This window comes from Bison bison, unplaced genomic scaffold (assembly GCF_000754665.1).
Source record: "Bison bison bison isolate TAMUID 2011002044 unplaced genomic scaffold, Bison_UMD1.0 scf7180017864530, whole genome shotgun sequence".
Taxonomy (NCBI): Eukaryota; Metazoa; Chordata; class Mammalia; order Artiodactyla; family Bovidae; genus Bison; species Bison bison.
This window is the reverse complement of record NW_011495080.1, coordinates 10598880-10617227: the sequence shown is the minus strand read 5'-3', so window position 1 is coordinate 10617227 and position 18348 is coordinate 10598880. Positions and strand designations below refer to the sequence as shown.

Sequence of the window (18348 nt, the reverse complement as noted above, 5' to 3'; positions counted from 1 at the left end):
ACTTGATGGATGTCTGGGACTGTGTAGGTAAGAGGCACCCATGATAAAAATGGTAGCAGATTTGAAGCCTTTAACAGGGCCTTTTAGCCATCCTAGCATGGTTTATTAGCATGACACAGGCTCCCTGTTTTCTCTCTCTTTAATGATACTGTTCCACGAACCAATGAATGTTTTCATTTGGAAAATAAGAAACATTGACATGTTATCTGAACTGTGGTTTCTTTAGTGATGCCAAGGGAATAAATATGTTAATTCTGTGCTTTGAGGAATGTATTCGGTAAGGGTCATTACTTCATTGATTTCATTGGACACCAGGTCCAGTTGAGAAAAAGTTAATATTATACACCTTGGACTATTTCATTATGCAAAAGTTTGACTTAGAAAATGGAGAATTTCAGTGATACTTGGATATACTTTTAGATGATGACTTTCAGATTACATTCTCACAAGTCATGTTTAATGTTTAACTCATTTGTTAATTATGATACCTGAAGCAATTGATATCAAACTACTGCGTGATTCTTCAGAAAAGAGGCAATTACTATGAAAAACTACCACACAAATCTTGAAATAGTCACAAAGTCTTACACAAATAATTCTTTTTGATATAGAAATAAAAAACAATCTTCTTCACATATAAGGAAATGTACAAAAACACATTCCTCGAGGAAGAGTATTTTCTTGGCACATCAGGGCTTTTACAGCAGGAGTTAAATAATAGCAGAAGTGCCAACTGGAAAGAGTTTCCCCTGGCTTTAAAACTGGAACAAAACAACTCTCAACATTTGCAAAACATTCCTTTATTATTAGAAATAAATTATTTGTATAAAAAATTGCATGCGTCAACCATTGCATTTATTTTTAGCACAACCCAGGGCTTCAATCCAGTCAGCCATTACAAGAAACAGACTCATTGTCTTATACAAGTTGAACAATGTGGGACAGGAATGGGAGTTCTCACAATCACAGAAAAATACTTACAAGAATAACATCAGACAAGGTTTATTTCATATTTCAACAGCATTTGTTTTTGTTTTTGTTTTTTTAACAAGCTAACATTAGTTTCCTTTTGTGATTTTTTTTTTTTAACTGCTCATGAATAAGCAATACTTTAGCTTGACACTCATTGGTTGTATTGTATAAAACGGGTTTCTTCACTCCCTATTATTAATACTTTTGGCTTGTGGCTACTTTTTGTTCCTTACAAGATTGACTATTGATTTGATTGATTGTAGTCTACAGAGATCTCCAGGAGTGAGTGTTGGTGGTGTCACGTTCATTGTTTAAGATCGCAGACCACATTTCTTCATATTGTATCATTTCCCTGTTTCAGATTGAATGATTGCTGTAGCTGATATATGTCGTCTTGGTGGAGGAAGCTGTTAAGACAAATTAAGACAAATTATAGTACAGGATAATACATCAGTTTGTTAAAATGATCTTAAAATTCAAATCTTACAGTGACTTTTTATACGTGGTCTTTACAACATATTATTTTAAACCGCATGGTAGGAATTCAACAGCTGTAGAAAAAGAAGAATTTTTGATCTGTGAAACCCTAGTCTCATTTATAATATACACATTTAGCAGAAAACTAAAAATATGAACACCTTGCTATTTAATAAAGTTAGGTGAAATTCTATTTAATGTGTGTTTTGATTAACAGAGATTTACGGTGTAAAAAAATGCAAGAACAGATCAATTCTGTATCCTGCAAAATAAAAAATATATATATATTTTTTTATAATCCACATTAAAGACATCAATTTTTTGAGCCTGCTTGATGACCAAAAAAGGGTCAGTCATTATAATTGGCTTCCCTGGTAGCTCAGATGGTAAAGCATCTGCCTACAATGCAGGAGACCTGGGTTCCATCCCTTGGCTGGGAAGATCCCCTGCAGAAGGAAATGGCAACCCCCTCCAGTATTCTTGCCTGGAAAATCCCATGGACTGAGGATCCTGGTAGGCTACAGTCCTTGGGGTCACAAAGAGTCGGACACTACTGAGCGACTTCACTTCACTTCATTATAATTAGTCATGCTTTGAGAGTGAATATATCTTTTATTTAAATATAATACTTTTAAACTCTAAAAATGAATGCACTAAAATGTATTGCCAACACATATTTACTGTCTGGTTTCATCAAAAGGATACAAATGGAGATGTTTAAAAAATAAAGACTTGAAGAAGCAAATGAATATTTAATTTTTCTGGTACCAGCTTACTGTGAAATAAAACCCATTATTGTAAGATTATTAAATAGGTATGAACAAGAAAATATTCTAAGTCAAATTGATACTCATACTTAAATTTTCAGAAATACAAGTCTAAATCCAGATAATTCCTTTGTGTTTTTGAAAGCTGTGATGGAATAAATCTCTTTTCTAAAATTCAAATGTGATGTTCTATTTTTCAGTGGAATTCTGGAATGAATAAGAAAAAAGAAGAAAAAATGCTAAACATATATGTTTCACTTTGTTGTTTAGTCACTAAATTGTGTCTGATTCCTTTGTGACCCCCATGGATTGTAGCCCACCAGGCTTCTCTGTCCATGGGATTTCCCAGGCAAAAATATTGGAGTAGGTTGCCATTTCCTTCGCCAGGGTATCTTCCTAACTCAGGGATCAAACCCTCATGTCTTGAATTGGCAGGCAAATTCCTTACCATGGAGCCACCAGGGAAGCCTATGTATTTCACTACATAAATCCAATCCACAGTGAAACACATTTTATTTTTTTTTAGAGAATGATTTACTTTTGAACACTGAATAAGAAAATTGTAAAGTTCCTTCTTTGAAATAATGGGTGATTAGACTCATTCCATTTTAGTGTACATGAACTCTGGTAATTGACCAGATAATTTTTTATCAGAGACCAGCATTACCTAAAGACCACAATCAGTAAAATTAAAGCAAGTAGCCCAGGATGTGCTAGTTGTAGATGTTTTTGCTATTTTTATTTCCTTGACTATTATGAGCTTCATGCTAAAAACAGGTGGGACATATCTGCATATCTTTCTATATTGCTCACATTAGGTTATTATTGACATGCAATTGAAAGGAAGTAGATCTTAGACTTGGTTTCAAATTGCATCCTCTTCTCTCCAAAATGAGTGCAAAAACATCACTAAACCAGGTTACAGGGCCTCAGTTTCGTCACTGGTCCACAATCCATAACATTGGGTTTTTGTGAGGACAGAGGCAGGGGAGATTTGTGGGGGAACAGCAGTTTTCTTAGAGAATCAATATGGAATGCTTTACTTTCTATTTACCCTTCTAAAAGCTAGGGTGTCTGCTCCATTTGGTTTGGTGTAAAATAGGACAGTGATATTTATGGTCTTTATTTCATTTTTATCTTTTTTTCTTTCTTGTTTGTATAATGCTATCGTATCCTTCTAAATATTTTCTAAGAAAATAAAATCTATACTTCAGCTATGCTTTTGAAAGATTTTCATATGGTCTTTGTTGATAAGATGAAGAAAAATTATGAGTTAAAAAAAACGGCCCTGAAAGAAAAATACTCAACTTTTTGCCATATTCAGTATGTCTATACATGTAAGAAATATTTATCAGATTTGAAGATAGGTAGAAAGAAAAAGTATGGAGGTAACAGAAGAACAATAACAAAAAGATCTTGACGAAGATGATATTCAGATGTTACTCTTCAAGGATCATTCCAACTTTAAGACTCTAAACCTCTTTAGAAATTCATGTTTTATTTTTTAGACTCTTAGAAGTGACCTCCAGAAAAAGATGGTAGAATTCTACTGAGAACTATAATTTACAAAAGGAAAGTAATCATAATTTTTTTGATTAGAAAAGGGATGTAAGGCTCTGAACACTTCTGAATTTTAAGTCTTATCTTTTTTATTATTCAGAGACCAATCTAGACTTTGTGGGCCAGATCACTAGGGAAAATGATATTGCACACAATAAAGCAAGTCATGTGAATGTTTTTTGCAAGTCAGTGCATATAAGGGCTTCCCAGGTAGCTGCTGCTGCTGCTGCTAAGTCGCTTCAGTCATGTCCAACTCTGCAACCCATAGACGGCAGCCCACCAGGCTCCCCCGTCCCTGGGATTCTCCAGGCAAGAATACTGGAGTGAGTTGCCATTTCCTTCTCCAATGCATGAAAGTGAAAAGTCAAGTGAAGTCGCTCAGTCGTGTCCGATTCTTAGCGACCTCATGGACTGCAGCCTACCAGGTGGCAGTAGTGGTAAAGAGCATGCCTGCCAATGCAATACAGGTTCCATCTCTGGATCTGGACGATCCCTTGGAGAAGGAAATGGCAACCCACTCCAGTATTCTTGCCTGGGAAATCTCATGAACAGAGGAGCCTTGCGGGCTACAGTTCATGGGGTTGTTAAATGTTGGACACGACTGAAGTGACTTAGCACATAGGTACGCACATAAGTGCATATAAGGGTTACGTTAGGACTTCCTTGGAAGTCCAGTGGTTAAGACTCTGAGCTCCCAGTGCAGGGTGCATGAGTTCCATCCCTGGTCAGGGAACTAAGTCCCACACAGGGATTTGGCACTGCATGGCCAAAAAAAAAAAATTCTGTTTATAACATTCTATAGTCTATTAAGTGTGTAATAATAGTGTGTCTAAAAACATAATGCACATACCTTAATTACACAAAAATATTGCTAAAAAATGCTAACCATCATCCAACAACGCAAGTTTGACACAAATGCTCAGTTTTTGAAAAAAAAAAAATTCAGTATCTGGGAAACACAATCAAGTGAAGCTCAATAGAAGGAGGTATGTCTGCAGATTTTCATAACAGCAGTGGTACTTTTGCCTTCATTCCAGAAGTGTTACAGAACACAAAGGATTCAGAGATATACATATGAGCTAATGCAATACTTCTGATGATGTATATGCTTTGTGAAAATCAGGTTTGAATGCAGCAACAATGAATTTCCTGTGCACACACACTGGGTTTATAAGCCAGAGAAAGCGGATCTACCTCCAACAGCAGCTGTTCTCATGAATTATGCATGAACAGAGCTTAAGGACTATCACGTTACAACATTTGTTAATTGGGCACCGTTGATAAAATTCATATATATCAACTTTGTTCCTAAGTCTCTTTTCAGAAGAAGTTTTATGAAACAACACTTGACCTTTTTACTTGTGAAATGTAGTATTCTGCAAATTCAATCATTAACATGGACTTGTTTGGTGTACTTTCCAGCTTCACATTCCTTTTATTTATTCTGTGTACCTTTAGAAGCTGTAAAACCTTATATGTATGATCAGAATTTCAGGCATTAACAAGTCATCTTTAAGATGAAATGGCTTAAGTATGAGGATTTGTAGAGATCTATCAATTTGAAGAAAAAATATTGCATGTATATCATAAATACACAGCTAATTTGAAAAAAATTCCAACTGTAGAACAGTAGCCATAATTATCAAAATCCTTCACATATTAAAAATAGAGATGCTAAAACAATAGTTCTAGAATTTTGTCTTCTCTTTTCTACGACCCCCAGCCCAATTTATATTTTCAAGACAGCAATGATACATCTACTTTTATACAGTGATTTATAGTTTACAAAACACTATCCTGTATGTCATTGTCATGTCATGGTGGTGAGGGTGATTTATCAAAAGTCTGATAGCAGAAAGTATGAGAATGCAGCAGCATGGACACAGTCCCAGTGAATTAACCAGCCTGGGACTGATTGAGAATGGGCTCCCTCAGTTTTGCAAGGAGGTTTTTCAAATCCAAGGAGGTACAGAGAATTTAATGGCAAAAGTTTTTTTCAGTTTTCAATTATACTTCCAAAGACATAAAATGTTCTTATAGAAGAAGAATATTGCATTTAAGCTCTTCAAGTTTTTGGTAGTTTTAGAAAGTTTGTGATTTTGGAAGACTTTTGACTCCATTCAAACATGTGGCAGACGGGATAGGCATCCACGGGGTCCATGGTCGCTAGTCATCTAAGTAAGCAAAGGTTAATAGTGGTTACAGGGAGTAAGATGGAAGAAGGATGTGTGGAGATTTCCTACACTCTTTTTTGAATGTCTGAACTGTAATCACTTTATCTGAGCCTAATTTATTCAACCCAAATTACTCCTGTAAAAGATGAAAACTACAAAGTACAGTTTAACCTTCTTTGAGGTCATAATTGACTTTATCTTGATTCACCTTATCTTGGCTTTCTTTCACCTTCCAAAAGTGAGCATTCAACTCCTCCAGAATATTATAGGATTACCTACCGGAGAGGCTCCACTTTTGTAATCTTTCATTCTTATTTCAGAAGAAATAGGGAAATGTACTCATGCTATGAAATTTCCATTTCAGCGTCAATAGAAAATAATAGAAGGAAAACAAAATGTGTTAGACTTATTTCTATGACATGGAATTAGCCTTTATCAACACCAGAAATTTTCCCTTCAGAGAACCAATTATTTTTTAAAGGGGTAGAAAGTGTTGATTATTTTTTTCCTTACTATGTTCCAGAGGTAAATCTAGTGAGAGGGTAACAGGCAGGAAGGCCAGGGGTCTCCAAATGGAAGAAATAGTCTGCTAGTGTCAGACATCTTTATCTCTCTTAAGTGGCAGGAGGAAACAAACTAGCAATATTTTTTCCTTCTCTACACAAATTTAAAGGGAGGTTTCTCTTAAAATACTGTGTTGCCATAATGACACCTGGTTTCGCCTGAAGTTAGCTATTCTTGAGCCTAGAGATAACCAATTCCTTTTTCTTATGAAAATGTTCGTCTTAAGCTATGCTAATGTGCTATGCCTTTTCCCCAAACTCTGTCTCCAAGTCGGTTCCGCCTCTTGGCCCAGAACCTACTTGACAAACCAGTATGTTATACTCAGATATTGTTCCCCTAATCTATGTAAATGAAACTATTTGTATGGTGGTCTGCCCTTCTTCAAGATTCAAGTTAATCATTTTATGGCCCAGGATAAACCATTTGGTGCCAAGATTATCCCAAAATGCATCTTATGGGTGAGGGGCCTGGTGCCATTCTGAATTTTAAGACATTCCTTTCTTTCATTAACAGACTGCTAGTGACTATATAACATCCAGCTGAAGACTAGCAGGGGAGGGTACTCTTTCTACCCCCTTCTGATGCCTATGTCAGAAGCTTTCTCTATCTCCTTTATACTTTAATAAAACTTTATTACACAAAAGCTCTGAGCGATCAAGCCTCGTCTCTGGCCCCGGATTGAATTCTTCTCCTCCGGGGGCCAAGAATCCCGGTGTATTTGCGTGATTCAACAACAACCTTTCACTAGGATATCTGATATTTACTTCACTGTTTATTTGCTTGTTTCCATTTGCAACCACATTATATAAAGTTCTTTGGATTGCTGTTAAAAACCAAGTGCATCTATAGACTCTGGTGAGTCATATGAGATGTGCCAGTGTTCAAACTGTATCACTGGCCAACAGTAGTTTATTGACATTCTTCAATAGGTAATAACTTCCTGCACTGATGCTTTCAAGGCAAGCACACCAAATTCTGCCCTCAAGTCACAAGCATTCTACTCTGATAGAATGCCTTTAAGAGTAGTTTTAGTACATCCTCTGCTAAGTGCCCAAATAGCTCCACTATTAGTCAATTCCCTACCTATAATCAGAGGTGGTTTTAACAATTGGATACCAAACCAATCCTTATTGTGCCTTCTCTTGTACTTCTTTAAGGGTTCACATTTGCAGAAGGGTGAATAGATATACAGGTAAATTTGATATTCATGAACTGAAGGTCATCTTCCTAGAGGATCTGGCCAATCATTCCAAGAAGTCTGATAGTAATTGAAGTCAGTAAGTTTAATTAATACATGCTTATTTACTAAGGATAGTTCTGCATATAGGGCATCAAAGTAGACAGTGTTGTAGATTAAGTTGTTATAATAATTGAATCAGCTAAAATCAACTCAATCATCCCTTTATTTTATGTCAAATGTACAAAGAATAGGAGATACAGCCTCCTGGAAGAATCTGAGAGAGAGAATAAGTGTGTGTGAGTGTGTGTGTGTGTGTGTGTGTGTGTGTGTGTGTGTGTATGTATGCGCTCACTGTATTCAACTTTCTGGTATTTTGCAATACATACTTTCAATTTGCTGTTCTTCAATAGATACCAAGATGGACTTGAATAGTTCAGTTAAACTCTACTGGATTAGTTTGGTAATAGTGTATTATTATGTGCTTCTTCAGAGATGAATATAGAGATGAGGAAGATAGGTGAGGGAAGGAAAAGTGGAGGGGTGGTTGTAGCAAGAGTCCTATTTTCAGGGTCATGAGGCTTTCAGAGAAGAACTCTATCTGAATATATATTAAGAATTAGAGAGATCAATGAAAGCCAGAGAAGGGGATCACTTTGGGGAAACAAATATAAACTATGACTGAACCTAACATGTTGGCTAACCAGTTTTCTCCTTTCCCTAAATACATAAATAGCATATTTTCTACTTGTGGAAGGGGCTTCCCTGATGGCTTGGTGGGTCAAGAATCTGCATGGAAAGCAGGAGACACAGGTTTGATCCCTAGGTTGGGAAGATCCCCTGGAGGAGGGCATGGAAACCCGCTCCAGCATTCTTGCCTAGAGAATCCCATGGACAGAGGAGCCTGGCAGGCTATGGGGTCACAAAGAGTTGAAAACAACTGAAGCAACTTAGCATACACACATGCTATTTGTGTAAGATCTTTGGTAACTTGCTCCATAAATACTAGTTAACTGCTAATTCTATGAAGAGCAACCCATATTGAACTAACAACAATTGGAGAATGAATACTAAAGGATAATTTTATAAATGGAGCCTAGTTCCAATCTTCAAGCTCTGTGATGCTTCACAAGAGAGACTTGAGCGTCGCCCTTTTTTAAAGAGAATTTGTGTCTATGTTCATGCTCTGGAGAGGAGCCACTTGCACTGAAATCCTTTGGTTCTAACCAAATGGTTCTAACCACTGTGATGGTCTCATGGTGTGTGGATACCACCATGCCCTTGGAACCATGTTGTACAGTCCCCAAGACCAGTAGAAGAATGTTCAACGTACATCTATCAGGAAGTGCTCCCGCTCTTGACCATCGGAAAGTCTACGGATGACTTACTGTTGGTTTCAAGACTCTCACAGAGTTCGCTTTTCACCTCGCCATTTGGTCTATCATTGCCTTTTTGGATCAGTTTGCTTTGCATGGTGGCAGCGGTCACCACAGCCTTGAAGCTCCTCTTGCGTTTTTGCACGTTCTGCTCTGGATGAAAAATTATAATATAAACCTTGGGCATATACAGCATGCCTAGAGACACCGAAGCACTTAAACTCATGGAGACAGTGAGTGTTGTTGTCTGGATGTACATCTGAGGAAGGAAAAAAACAAAAGGAATCAATGTTGGTAAGCCTGATCTAAGATACAGCAAATAACACAACCATTTTCTGAAATTATTCCAGATTCTCTTCTAAAAGGTCCTTATTAAAATTACCCTTACTTATAGTCAAACATTCCTTTATCCCTACCCACAGACATGGATAAAGTTGTATTATTGATAAAGTCCAATTCCTTAAAACAGACCAAAAAACAAGTAGGCTGATGGAGCTTAATTTCCTGCTTAGATTGTAATTAACCATATATAAGGAAGGGAACAAAACTAGTCTAGCAAAAAACTAACACGTTATGTCACACAAACCTTCTTCAGGGGGGTATCCCAGGGTCAAACAATAAACTTAACCTAGAAGGTAAATTATATACAGTAGAAATAGAGTGGGAGTGAAATAGTCCATAACATCACTATTTCACACCATTGCTTGAATAATGCTAGTGTTCGCATCTACACATAATGACTTAAGTCGAGCTTCCAAACCTGATAAATCACAAGCATGCCATAAGGGCTGGATTTTTTTAACAGCCTTTCCCACCCAAGGATAATTCTGAGGGGGTTCTAGATGACAGCATCAGATCCAAATATGCTTGGGTGCTTTTAGAAAATAACAAAAGACTTCCTCCTTCCAAGATTGAAATATACCCTTTGGGGATGGGTCCTGACATCTGCATTTTGAGAATTCTCCCTGTGTGTTCATTTTTTATCCTTATTTCACTGAAATTGACTGCTCTGGTGCTTACAAAGAGAAGGCCCTCTGGAAGATTTTTCTTCCTGCAATCTAGAGGTTAATGAGCTGAAAAAGTCAAGCATAAAATCATTGCTTTTGGCTTTTTCATTTTGTTATGAAAACAGACATGATAATATTTTAATCTTTTCTCTTCCCCAGTATTATTGAGGTATAATCAAAAAATAGAAATTCTATATATTTAAGTATAGAACTTGATATTTTGCTGAACATATTATGAAATTATCTCAATCAAGTTAATTAATGTATCCATTACAGTTACCATTTTCTTTCTTTCATTCATTTTTTTTTTTAAATTTGACTACATCAGATCTTAGTTGCAGCTCAGAGGCTCTTCACTGCAGTACATGGCTGTGGTTGCCAACAACATGTGGGATATTAGTTCCATAACCAGGGATCGAACCCATATCCCCCTCATTGAAAGTCAGATTCTTAACCACTGGATCACCAGAGAAGATTTTTATTCATTCTTTTTATTTTATTTTACTTTTTGGTGAGAATGTTTAAGCAAATTTCTTAGCAAATTTCAAGTGTATGCAATTCAGTAATTTTACTATTGTCACATATTCATCTTGCAGTACTGGAAGTTCATGCGTTTTGAACAGTATCTCCCCAGTTCCCCTTCCCCCTGCCCTTGGCAACCACAGTTCTGCTCTCTGCTTCTATGAGTCTGCCTATTTAAAATATTTTTTAAATATTTAGGCTGTTTTAGAGCCAACTAACTGGAAAAGACCCTGATGCTGGAAAGATTGAGGGTAGGAGGAAAAGGGGGCAAAAGAGGATGAGATGGTTGAATGGCATCATCGACTCAATGACCTGAGTTTTGAGCAAACATCAGGAGAGAGTGAAAGACAGAGATGCCTGGTGTGCTGCAGCCCACGGGGTTGCCAAGAATTGGATGCAGCTGAGCTACTGAACAACAATTTTAGATTCCACGTGTGAGTGAAATCATGTGGCATTTGTCTTTCAGTATCTGGGTGATTTCCCTTAGAATAATGTCCTCCAGGTTCATCCATGTTGCCACAAATGTCAAGATTTCTTGTTTTTTTTTGAGAGTCAGTAATATTCTATTATATGAATATATCACATCTTTAAAAATAAAAACCTCTGATTTACTAACATTTTTCATTGCCTGAGCTCAAAAGATAATTTTTCCCAAATAAGTTGGAATACTGAGGCTACAAAGTAGCCATGTTTTCAGATTATGAAGAGATCCCTTTATCATTTACATATCTGTTCACCTGTAATGATACCTCTAACATAAAGTTGTCAGATTGCATCTGGTAATCCCCAGGACCCAAACAAATTGTGTCCTTTTTAATAAAGGCTCAAAATACATATGCCTTCAAGGATAAATACTTGAGTCAACCTGTGGCTGCTTTTTTCTAGGGGAGACTGTTTCTATTAACAGATGACAAAGCCTTGAATAAGACACTGTCCAACCTGTGAAGAGAACTTCAGACACCACTAAAGAGGCTGTCCTTATCAGAGAAATCATATCCTGTGGATTACTGAGTTTAAGTTCAGTTTATCTACCACTAAAGCTGCTCTTTGCTTAAAACCCTATCATGAGTGTGGGAACACTCATCAAGTAGGGATATTTAGGATTGGCTTGTTTCAAAGTTCACCTCCTCCAGGAAGTCTTCCATGATAAATCTTATCTTAATTATATTGTCCTTATTTTACTTCTAAGCACTAATGCATTGAAAAATAAATACAGTGGAGCACTTGCTAACATGTAACTATGTAACTATAGTCATTTATGTAAACTTTGTAATAATTCATATAAAACATACAACTAGAGTATAAACTTCCTTAGGATCTGTAATCCACATTTTTACTTACATATCTCTAAAAATTACATAATAATTACTTAGATACCACTCATAATACAGAAATTACATAATAATTACACAATAATTATGTAATAATAAGAAGAAATTACATAATAATTATATACACAATGTAATTACATAATAATTACTTGGAGAAGGAAATGGCAAGCTACTCCAGTATTCTTGCCTAGAGAGTCCCATGGACAGGGGAGCCTGATGGGTTATAGTCCATGGGGTCGCAAAGAGTCAAGACATGACTTAGCAACTAAACAACAATAATTACTTAGATACCACTCATTATTTTCAAGTATATGAAGATCTTCAAGAACCCCTTGATTTATACAAATAATATAAAATATGTTTTCTATACATTCCACTGTGTGAAATGGACATTGAGATTGATGACGTTTTAAATGAGAAACACAAAATAATGAGATGTGAATCCAGATTATATAGGTTGGGCTATGCAGTGCATGCTAAGTCACTTCAGTCATGTCCTACTGCTTGTGACCCCATGGACTGCAGCCCACCAGGCTCCTCTATAAGTGGGATTCGCAGGCAAGAATACTGGAGTGGGTGGCCAGCCTCAATAGAGGCATCATGAAAATACATCCCTCAGCAAAGTGATAAATTACTACACGTCATGACCTCTTAGGCTCAGTTCAGTTCAGTTGCTCAGTCGTGTCCAACTCTTTGCGACATCATGGACTGCAGAACTCCAGGCTTCCCTCTCCATCACCAACTCCAGGAGCTTACTCAAACTCATGTCCATTGAGTTAGTGATGCCATCCAACCATCTCATCCTCTGTCATCCTCTTCTCCTCCTACCTTCAATCTTGACCAGCATCAGGGTCTTTTCCAATGAGTCGGTTCTCAGGTGGCCGAAGTACTGGAGCTTCAGCTTCAGCATCAGTCCTTCCAATGAATTGATTGGTTGGATCTCCTTGCAGTCCAAGGGACCCTCAAGAGTCTTATCCAACACCACAGTTCAAAAGCATCAATTCTTTGGTGCTCAACTTCCTTTATAGTCCAACTCTCACATTCATACATGACTACTGGAAAAACCATTGCTTTGACTAGGCTACCCGCCAACAAGTGAAAACCCATATTATATTTGAGAGAACTATACAGTGGAAGTGAGAAATAGATTTAAGGGACTAGACTCATAGACAGAGTGCCTGATGAACTATGGATAGAGGTTCATGGCATTGTACAGGAGACAGGAATCAAGACCATCCCCAAGAAAAAGAAATGCAAAAAAGCAAAATGGCTGTCTGAGGAGGCATTACAAATAGCTGTGAAAAGAAGGGAAGTGAAAAGCAAAGGAGAAAAAAAAAGATATACCCATATGAATGCAGAATATACCCATATGAATGCAGAGTTTCCAAAGAATAGCAAGGAGAAATAAGAACGCCTTCCTCAGTGATCAGTGCAAAGAAATAGAGGAAAATAATAGAATGGGAAAGACTAGAGATCTCTTTAAGAAAATTAGAGATACCAAGGGAACATTTCATACAAAGATGCTCAATAAAGGACATAAATGTTAGCAACCTAATAGAAGCAGAAGATATTAAGAAGAGGTGGCAAGAATACACAGAAGAACTGTACAAAAAAGATCTTCATGACCCAGATAATTACAATCGTGTGATCACTCACCTAGAGCCAGACATCCTGGAATGTGAAGTCAAATGGGCCTTAGGAAGCATCACTATGAACAAGCTAGTAGAGGTGATGGAATTCCAGTTGAGCTATTTCAAACCCTGAAAGATATGCTGTGAAAGTGCTGCACTCAATATGCCAGCAAATTTGGAGAACTCAGCAGTGGCCACAGGACTGGAAAAGATCAGTTTTCATTCCAATCCCAAAGAAAGGCAATGCCAAAGAATGCTCAAACTATGGCACAATTGCACTCATCTCGCATTCTAGTAAAGTAGTGCTTAAAATTCTCCAAGCCAGGCTTCAGCAATACATGAACCATTAACTTCCAGAGGTGCAAGCTGGATTTAGAAAAGGCAGAGGGACAAGAGATCAAATTGCCAACATCCGTTGGGTCATCGAAAAAGCAAGAGAGTTCCAGAAAAACATCTATTTCTGCTTTATTGACTATACCAAAGCCTTTGCTGTGTGAATCACAATAAACTGTGGAAAATTCTCAAAGTGATGGCAATACCAGACCACCTGACCTGCCTCTTGAGAAACCTGTATACAAGTCAGGAACAACAGTCAGAATTGGACATGTAACAACAGACTTGTTCCAAATAGGAAAAGGAGTATGTCAAGGCTGTATATTGTCACCCTGCTTATTTAACTTATATGCAGAGTATATCATGAGAAACGCTGGGCTGGAGGAAGCACAAGCTGGAATCAAGATTGCTGGGAGAAATATCAACACCCTCAGATATGCAGATGACACCATCCTTATGACAGAAAGTGAAGAAGAACTAAAGAGCCTCTTGATGAAAATGAAAGAAGAGAGTGAAAAAGTTGGCTTAAACTCAACATTCAGAAAACGAAGATCATGGCATTCAGCCATCACTTCATGGCAAATAGATGAGGAAACAGTGGAAACAGTGGTTGACTTTATTTTTCTGGGCTCCAAAATCACTGCAGATGATGATTGCAGCCATGAAATTAAAAGATGCTTACTCCTTGGAAGGGAAGTTATGACTAACCTAGATAGCATAGTGAAAAGCAGAGACATTACTTTGTCAACAAAGGTCCATCTAGTCAAGGCTATGGTTTTTCCAGTGGTCATATATGGATGTGAGAGTTGGACTATAAAGAAAGCTGACCATCGAAGAACTGATGTTTTGTATTGGAGAAGACTCTTGAGAGTCCCTTGGACTGCAAGGAGATCCAACCAGTCCATCATAAAGGAAATCAGTCCTGAATATTTATTGGAAGGACTAATGCTGAAGCTGAAACTCCAATACTTTGGCCACCTGATGCAAAGAGCTATTTCATTTGAAAAGACCCTGATGCTGGGAAAGATTGAGGGCAGGAGGAGAACGGGATGGCAGAGGATGAGATGGTTGGATGGCATTACCAACTCTATGGACACGGGTTTGGGTGGACTCTGGGAGTTGGTGATGGACAGGGAGGCCTGGCGTGCTGCAGTTCATGGGGTCACAAAGAGTCGGACAGGACTGAGTGACTGAACTAAAAAAGATCTACTACAATTAAGAAAGTGAAAATGAAGTCGCTCAGTCGTGTCCTACTCTTTGTGACCCCATGGACTGTAGCCTATCATGCTCCTCCATCTATGGGATTTTCCAGGCAAGAGTGTTGGAGTGGATTGCCATTTCCTTCTCCAGGGGATCTTCCTGACCCAGGAATCAAACCCGGGTCTCCCGCATTGCAGGCAGACGCTTTATCGTCTGAGCCACCAGGGAAGCCCACTACAATTAAGAAGGTCCTGTTAAAATGTGACAATGTGCTTTTAAACCACTTAAACCTCCCTAAGATATGCCACCTACTTTTAGGCAACTTATGAATACTCATAAGCTTCTCTTGCATTGGTTAGTCCTCTTTGGATTCCTACTTATTCTCCTGCTAGTATTGCTTCAGAAAGGCTATGCAGAAAATGGGCTGCACAGAAAGGATACAAAGAAAAAATAAAGCCAAATGCAAACTACAGATATAAATATTTCAAAGTCTCCCAAATAGGTAACCATCAATTTTATCCAAGTCAGATGCAGCCAAGTCAATTTAACTTAAAAAAGAAACAAATCCAAACATAAATACCTCCAGAGATGAAACAGCCATGAAACAATAGGAACATCTGCATTGATTATGCTCCTGCTCAGTTGCTAAGTTGTGTTCAACTTTTTTGGGACCCCATGGACTGGAGCCTGCCAGTCTTCTCTGTGCATGGGATTTTCCAGGCAAGACTATTGGAGTGGGTTGCTATTTCCTCCTCCAGAGGATCTTCTCCACCCAGGGATCAAACCTGCGTCTCCTACATTGGCTGGTGGGGTTATTACCAGTAAGCCACCAGGGAAGCCCACTACATTGATTACTAGGATTCTTTTTATAAGTCTTAATCTGCTGGTCTTTTAAAAACATATAATACTAGACCAAACAATCATAAACACCTTTCTAGTTTGAAAGTCTTATAAATTTTATCTGCTACCCTAAATATACATGATAAATTTCTTCCCCTTTTCAGAATAATTTCTGTAATATATAGTAAATTTTATTTTGCTAAATATTAAGCATGAAGTAGATTCTGAAACGCTGATTTCCACATAAATGCATTACTGTAGTCTGTCCTTTCAGCAAGCCAACTCAAGAGAAGATATAATAAAATAGAATTAGGCCAAATAGTACTATGCTTAGTGTTTCAAGCTCTCCTTTAGTAACTATGCTTACAAATTATGCCATAATGCTGACCTTACTTATGTGCTCTCTTATAACAGCTTATGAAAATTTTAATGTGTTTACTACACAAAAAGCATTTATACCAAAATCATACCCTAAAATCTAAAACCTTATGATGGCCAAGTCTTTGTTAACAGGATTTTGGACTGTGAGCAGACTGAGTTTTTGAACTTCATATTTGAATATGTAATGAAATGAAAATGTATATATATTATAACCTCAGTGAAAGCAAAATAAGCAAAGAAATAAAATGCCACCACCTACTGTCATTCTAGAGATGCTAACGTCTTAGCACCATGGAAGATAGGACTTTAGTATCTCCCATATTTTGGAAGAAATGGAAAGATTACATTAAAGGATTGATGTTTCCAAAAACCTCCTGGATTTCTTTTATACCTGTTGAATAGTCTAATTATTTGAGTCATGTAAGGAAGGAACATGATCAAGCAGACCTAAAATTGAATTCCAGCACCAGCGCTTATGATTTATAATTTTTTTAAGATATAGAGATTTACAGAGAAACTCCACAGTTGCCTTGTGGGTGGTAAAATTTTCCCTAGTCGACCCACGAGGTGACAATAAAACATCCCTGGCAATTGAACAGTTGTGAGATCTTGTTTTCCTCCCTAACCTTTAATTTCTTACCTATGAAATGGAGGAAATTAACACTTTTCTCATAGAAGGATTATAGGTAGAATGGCATGATTGTAGTTTAGTCGCTAAGTAGTGTCTGACTCTTGCCCGCCAGGCTCCTCTGCCCATGGGATTTTCCAGGTGAGAATATTGGAATGGGTTTCCATTTCCTTCTCCAGGGGATCTTCCCAACCCAAAGATCGAACTCATGTCTCCTGCTTGGCAGGCAGATTCTTTATTACTGAGCCACTAAAATGGAGAAAAATAGTACTTTTTCACAGAAAGGTTACAGATGAAATGACATAATTTTTATAAAATGACTCAAAGGCACAAAAGCGTAGTAGCTCAACAAAGAATATTTGCCCTACAACTTTGACTCTAAAAGGCTGCCAACAAAGCATACTTCCAGGAATATAGAAGAAGAGAGTGGTCTATGAGTCAGTCATCCAGAGTAGACAGTTTAATGAAGAGCTGACAGCCGTGCTCCGACTATATGATATAAAGGAAAGTGCTTCTGGAATCATACTTCAAAGTAGGCAGAACAAAATTTTGCCTCAAAGTCAACTCCTATTTGCTGAAAGGGAGTAGAATAGTGTACTAGCTTTCTATATCAAAGTTACAACTCACCAGAATATCCTAACTATATTAGGAGGGAACTATATTTAACTTCCTATAACCAACATAAATCCATTGAGAAATGCTGACAGTGGTACTGGATATGTTAATGTAACCTTCTTTCCATCCTTCTTTTATGCCCCACCTTCTGCCCCCTATTACTCCAAGATACTAGTACTTGGAGGAAGGGGAGTGTCTTTTCTATTATGTCCACTGATAGCCTGTCACGACCCTCTGCCTCTATGACTCCTGGACATTTTGAATCTCAAACAATCAGATGCACTGAAACAGATTTAAATGATGTCTAGCTAAGTCAGGGAGGAGATGGCACAATAGAGCATATTAACATGACATCTTTTCTGGGACCTATTACAGGATTCTTCTTCATTCTCTGCTGGAGTCATATGTGCACATCCAGGGTCTCCTCAGTGTAGGTCATGACCTGGAATCACTAAAGACTACAGGAAGAGTAAGGAGGGAAGAGATTATATTACTTCAGGAGACAGGTCAGCTTTCAACCGTTTCAACCAGCTGCCTGCACACAGAACTCCACAGATATCCAAGCTGGTAAGTTTTCAACTCCTAAGCAACTAAGGTAACCTATTATGAAATCTAACACCCCAAATGGGTTTGTGCCATTTGATAAGAAACAGATTATTTATTTCTCAATATTTCTGCCTTGCCCTGGATGGTTTCACTTCACTTTCTGCCAGCCAGCCAGGTCCTATTTGGCTGCCTCACACACAGTCTGACCAGTGAGAAAGCTACATTTACATTTTTTTTTTTTTTTTTT

At 37.6% G+C, this 18348-nt stretch overlaps 1 protein-coding gene across 2 annotated transcripts in view; it reads right to left on the bottom strand.

The window, feature by feature from the left end:
• Positions 1-780: 780 nt before the first annotated feature.
• Positions 781-18348, bottom strand: part of GRM8 (glutamate receptor, metabotropic 8) — an 858241-nt gene continuing 840673 nt past the window's right edge. Inside the window, exons 9-10 of one of the 2 annotated variants that reach the window (XM_010831727.1) lie at positions 9080-9326; positions 781-1379 (exon numbers count right to left, since the gene is read on the bottom strand). In XM_010831727.1, the coding sequence (XP_010830029.1) occupies positions 1330-1379; positions 9080-9326 (297 nt within the window). In that variant the 3' untranslated portion in view covers positions 781-1329. The remainder of the gene's footprint in view (positions 1380-9079; positions 9327-18348) is intronic. The other variant, XM_010831728.1, reaches the window with a different exon arrangement.